The 6000-nt window shown below is 36.4% G+C and overlaps 1 protein-coding gene across 1 annotated transcript; it reads left to right on the top strand.

The window, feature by feature from the left end:
• Window positions 1–797: 797 nt before the first annotated feature.
• LOC308244242 (olfactory receptor 6C2-like) lies at window positions 798–1781 on the top strand (the record flags this gene model as incomplete). Its single annotated transcript, XM_080660214.1, has 1 exon — window positions 798–1781. The coding sequence occupies one exon, from the start codon at window positions 798–800 to the stop codon at window positions 1779–1781; it is 984 nt and encodes a 327-aa protein (XP_080516340.1).
• Window positions 1782–6000: the final 4219 nt, after the last annotated feature.

Genomic DNA, 6000 nt, shown 5'->3' with positions numbered 1-6000 from the left:
AGTTTGGACTATAACACATTTAAATGAATGGTTAAGATCATGTATCCAGCCCTAGCCAGTTTGGCTCAGTGGATAGAGCGTCAGCCTGCGGACCAAAGGGTCACGGGTTTGATTCGGGTCAAGGGTACCTCAGTTGCATGCATGAAGGAGGCAACCAATCCATGTGTTTCTCTCACATGGATGTTTTTCTCTGTCTTTCCTTCTCTCTTCCACTCTCTTTAAAATCAATGGAAAAAATATTCTCTGGTGAGGATTTTTAAAAGTAATAACTAAATAAATAAAAACAATAACTTCTTTAAAAAAACAAAGAACATGTATGCAGTAAAAATGTTTTAAACACACCTCAGAGGAACTGCATTAGAGAGGATAAAACAGAATAAACTATGTAATAAGCATTCCTTGTCAGTTTAATTGCTAATACAATGTAAACTTTAATGAGAGGATTTTCTTAACAAAGACCATTATTCATGTGTGTTTTTTTTTGGGGGGGAGGACATTGCTAGAAATATGTCTGAAGTTAGGAAGTAGGAGGAAGAAAGAACAGTAGATTCAAAAGTAACTTTAAGGACTTGTTTTTCAATAATGTTTATAAGATAGTATGTTGAACTGACAACAATTATGGCTAAATTGCAGCAGTGCGAATAAGTGATTTAAATATGAACAGTTTGTTTGACACAAGAGGCATGTATTAGGTGAATTGTTTGGGGATCACTGTCAGATTTACTTCTCTTGAGGTTAAAAGATAACCAGTTAACCTTATTGTTTCAAGCAGAATGGGCAAAAGACAATAATCAAGGATGAAAAACCAAACTACACTAACAACCTTCATCTTGCTGGGACTGACCGATGACACTCCACTGAAAATATTGCTTTCTATCTTTCTATTTCTTTTCTACATGTTGAGTATATCTGGAAACCTAACCATCATCAACCTCACTCTGATTGACTCCCACCTAAAAACACCTATGTATCTGTTCCTTCAAAATTTCTCCTTCTTAGAAATTTCTTTCACAGCTGCCTGTGTTCCCAGATTCCTATATAGCCTATTATCTGGGGACAAGTCCATTACCTATAATGCTTGTGCCAGTCAACTCTTGTTTACAGACCTCTTTGGAGTAACAGAATTTTTTCTTCTGGCTGCCATGTCCTATGATCGCTACGTGGCCATCTGCAAACCCCTGCATTACACCACCATCATGAACAGCAGAGTCTGCAAGAACATCATTTTCTCCTGTTGGGTAGCAGCACTGATGATCATTCTCCCACCAATCAGTCTGGGTTTGGGCCTGGAATTCTGTGATTCAAACGTCATTGATCATTTTTACTGTGATGCATCTCCTCTCCTGAAGATCTCTTGCTCAGACACCTGGTTGATAGAACAGATGGTTATCGTGTGTGCTGTGTTGACATTCATCATGACCCTCATATGTGTGGTTCTTTCCTACATTTATATCTTCAGGACTATTCTAAGGTTTCCCTCTGCCCAGCAAAGGAAAAAGGCCTTTTCCACATGTTCTTCCCACATGATTGTGGTTTCCATTACTTATGGAAGCTGCATCTTCATTTATGTCAAACCTTCAGCTAAGGACGAGGTAGCTATAAATAAAGGGATTTCACTCCTTATTACTTCCATTTCACCCATGTTGAACCCCTTTATTTACACACTGAGAAACAAGCAAGTAAAACAAGCTTTCCATGACTCAATTAAAAAGATGGCATTCCTCTTAAAGATGCAGAGGGAAAAGGAGACAGTGAATCCAATTAAAAGGAGAGATAAATAGGCTGGAAACCAGAAGCTTCTAATATTATTTGTCTCTACACGACTTATTCTCTAGTCATATCGACATCCTCACTTTGTTGTTAGACTTGCTTACTGTAAACCTTGACTATCTCATTTTTTACTCCCCATTAAAACTAAATTCTAAGATGTTTACACTTACTGTCTGGCAGAAATTTCTGTTTTTGCCAAACATTTTGGTTGCTATTCCTGGAAACACTGTAGGCCATATATTTCTGCCATATTTCTACCCTGTTAGATGTGACTATGTAGCCTATGTTGTAGCAAACAGAATGAGTGTGGAAGTGATGTGCACCATTTCCAGACCTGCTCTAGCAAATATTCAATAGGTGATCCACCACCCCTTTTCTCTGCCTACTGGCCAGATATGCATGCTTCAATGACTTTGTAAGCTTCATGTTGATAATGAATGACCTTGAACTTCCGACTCAGGTATAGTCTTCACCCAAAGGACAGGTAATCACAGCTAGTTTGATAAAGCTTCTCCTCTGCTCCACCTCCAGTCAGCTGTCATCTGATTTGAGAGGTAAGGTATCACAGAGCTATCCCTGCCACTTACTAAGGGAGCAATATTGAGAGTCAGCTCTAATTTAGCTACATGGGTGCAATTATGACCACGCTCAACTTAGAAATACATCCTATTAAATTTAATGGTATAGACATTATGTCTTGACTATTGGCATACTCCTACTCAGCCAGCCGTAAAGTCAAATCTGGCCCAGGACAATCATATGAGGAAAAATAGTATTAAAAGTAATATATTCAAAGTTGTAATACCACCCACCTTTCTTCAAATCTCTTGGTCTTAGAAGCCTTTCCAGTGAAGTTCCTCTGTTACATCCTCTTATATTCGCTGTGAGGTAGAAATTAACTAAATAAAATTTTAGATATATAATATTTTTCAAACACTTGTTTAAAATAACCAATGTTTACATTACCCTTTTCACTCTTTAATGAGTCTATCGCATTGAGAACATTGTGGAAAAAACATGGCTCTGTAATATTTAGTTTTTCTTGACGCTATGTACATGGGTAGCAGTAAAGTATGTAATTTTATCAGGAGTATATTTAAGATGTCCCACAAAGGTTTGTGCAGAAAATGTTGAGCCCTCAGTCAATCTCCTTCAGATTCCATAAGCTTAAATGAGGGAGTACATTTAGCTCCATGTACAAAAATTTGCTATTTTATATTGCAATACCCAATACATCTGAATTCTTACAGGCTAGGATAAATGGAATAAATCTGAAATGTGTATGTGGAGCTAAGGTAGTTTTCTCATACCCAACAATTGATATTTCACTATTAATTCTTTGGTGACATATTAATAAATAATCTGTTTTCATATTATTCTGAAAATGTATGTGTTTCTAGAGGTCAGATACATAACTTCAAATAACTACCTTGCAGCCATTTTAATAAAGAGTTTTTAAAATATGCAAAAACATAGATTGTTTTAAAAAGTCATAGAACATTCATAAATTAAGAACTATATACAGGAATTTTTATGCTAAAGCTCTTGTGGCTTATTAAAGTGACATTTAGTTCCCTATGTTTATAAATCTAAAATATAGAACTTCATGTTTTACTTTTATAAATTGCTCCTATATTTTAAATATACTTAATAAATATCCACATGGATATGAAAATGTATGAATGTACATATTCAAAGTATCTATCTCTCTGCCATGTGTGATTTTACATGTACTTTCTTTTTTATCAGATTTATTTTTATAATTAAAATTAAGTATTCATAAAAATTAGTAAGTAAGGAAAATTGTTTCCTATTGATTTTTAGAGACCTATGGTGATGTATTTTGCACATTCCCTATTTCTGATGCTCATTTCTACTTCTGTCCCCAAGAACACAGTCCCCACTGCTGCCTTTAGGAGCGTTTCTTATGCCAAAAGTTATTTACACACTAGAATTGTTAGTCACTTTTGAATCAGAGTCACCAAGGACATGAGTGTTTATTTATTTACTTACAGAGTTCATTTTTTAAAATGTGCTAGTATGCCAAAGGCATCCTATCTTCAAGTTCTCTAAAAACCAAAAGAGGTCCTACACACTGTAGCTTTTTTTTCCTTTTTCTTTTCATTTTTTAATTAAATTTATTGGGGTTACAGTGATTAATAACATTGTATAGGCTTCACGTGTACTTTTCTATAAAACCTGATCTGTATATTGCATTGTGTGCCCACCACCCAAAGCCAAATCATCTTTTGTCACCAGATATTGTCCCTTTACTACCCCCACCACTTCCATTCCCCTGGTAACCACCATACTGTTGTCTGTGACTATGAGTTTTTGTTTGTTTGTCTGGTTTGTTCACTTGTTGCTCTCAGTTTTCAAACACTTGTTTAAAATAACCAATTTAAACAAGTTGGCTTTATATCCCACATATGAGTGAAATCTTATGGTACTTAACTCTGTCTGACTCATTTTGCTTAGCATGATATTCTCAAGGTCCATGTTGTCACAAATGTCAATATTTCATCTTTCCCTATGCCTGAGTAGTAATCCATTTTGTATACGTACCACATCATCTTTATCCAATCATTCATTGAGAGATACTTTGGTTGTTTCCATGTCTTGGCCACCATAAATAATGCTTCAATGAACACAGGGGTGCATACATCTTTGCAAATAAGTGCTTTCAAGTTTTGGGGGTAGATACCCAGAAGAGGAAATTCTGGATCATATATAAACTCCATTCTTAATTTTTTTGAGAAGATGCCATACTATTTTTTCATAGTGGCTGTACCAGTCGACTAATGCCGGTGGTCTTAATCCAACATCTAGAAGGGTTCAGGAATCTGGAGAAGGTGCTGTGTGTAAATTGATTAAAGAGTCCAGAGATGAAACATAATTTTTAAAGGCATTCTGGGGAGTCAGAGAAGACTTAGCTAAAGAAACTAAGTTCTCCCTTGTCTCAGGACCCCTTGCTTTTTCTTAACACAAATTGTCCTAAGGCAAGGTAGATATACACTTCAAAGGCCAGTGTTTAGTACACAGAATCCATTGTCAGATTGGAAGAATTACCTCCAGCTGTTGAGGTGTTTGGCCAGGAGGAGGCAATAATAACATATAGATTAAGATGCCCTCAGCTGTCTGGCAGTAAGCAATCATTCATACATCGCTTTAAGGTTTGGGGAAATGCCCTCAGCCACCTCTAGATGATTCAGCCCTGCTGACATGCTGGAATTGGCTTCCGGCAGTCGACATTACCAAGAGCAGTGAATAGAGGTTCCTTTTTCTCCACAACTTCTCCAACAAATGTTATTACTTGCCTTGCTGATAATAGCCATTTTAACAGATGGCTATTATGTGAGGTTTCTCATTGTAGTTTTGATTTGCATTTCCCTGATAGCTAGTGAAATTGAGCATCTTTTCATTTATCTGTTGGCCATTTGTATGTCTTCTTAGGAGAAGTGTCTGTCAGGTCCTCTGCCCATTTTATAATTGGCTTGCTTATTTGTTTAGCATTTTACTTAAAGGGAGTACAAGAAAATATTGCTTTGATTTAAAGTGAGATCAAAATCATGTTGATAAAAATCTCCAAAGTATTTTAAAGATGGAACACTTAGAGAAATCCTGCCTTTGAGTGTTAGTAAGGGTTCAGAAAAAAAATGAGTGATTGGCAGTGCAACTACCTATCTCTGCTGACACATGTCTGGTCAGCTTTTGTCACTCTGAGGAATTTGGGGATTAAGTGACCATCTGAGGTTATGATTGTCAGAAGAGTATTTTATCTTTGTCATTTATCATCTACATACAATGATGTTTGCTTTTGAAAACTAAGATGATGTGATATTTTGTTTAAAAATTTCTTAGTAAATTAAGGCAAGTAATTTTTTATTATTTTTCTTCTTCTTCTTTTTTTTTTTTAATCCTCACCTGAGGGCTTTTACTGTTGTTTTTTTCCACTGTTTTTCAGAAAGTGGAAGGGAGGGAGAGAGGGGCAGGGAGAGAGAGAGAGACATCAATGTGAGAGGGACAGATCAACTGGTTTCCTTCCACATGTGCCCCAACCGGGGTCAGGGAATGAGCCCTTAAACCAATTATGTGCCCTTGACCAGGAATCAAACCCGCCACCTTACAGTGCCCATATAGACCCTCTAACTACTGAGCCATGCTGGCCAGGGCAAGGCAAGTAATTTTTAGGTAATGAAATATATATTAAAATTAATAGATGACTGATTA

This window comes from Plecotus auritus, assembly GCF_963455305.1.
Source record: "Plecotus auritus genome assembly, chromosome: 3".
NCBI classification, from domain to species: Eukaryota; Metazoa; Chordata; class Mammalia; order Chiroptera; family Vespertilionidae; genus Plecotus; species Plecotus auritus.
This window is presented reverse-complemented; position numbering and strand designations above follow the sequence as displayed.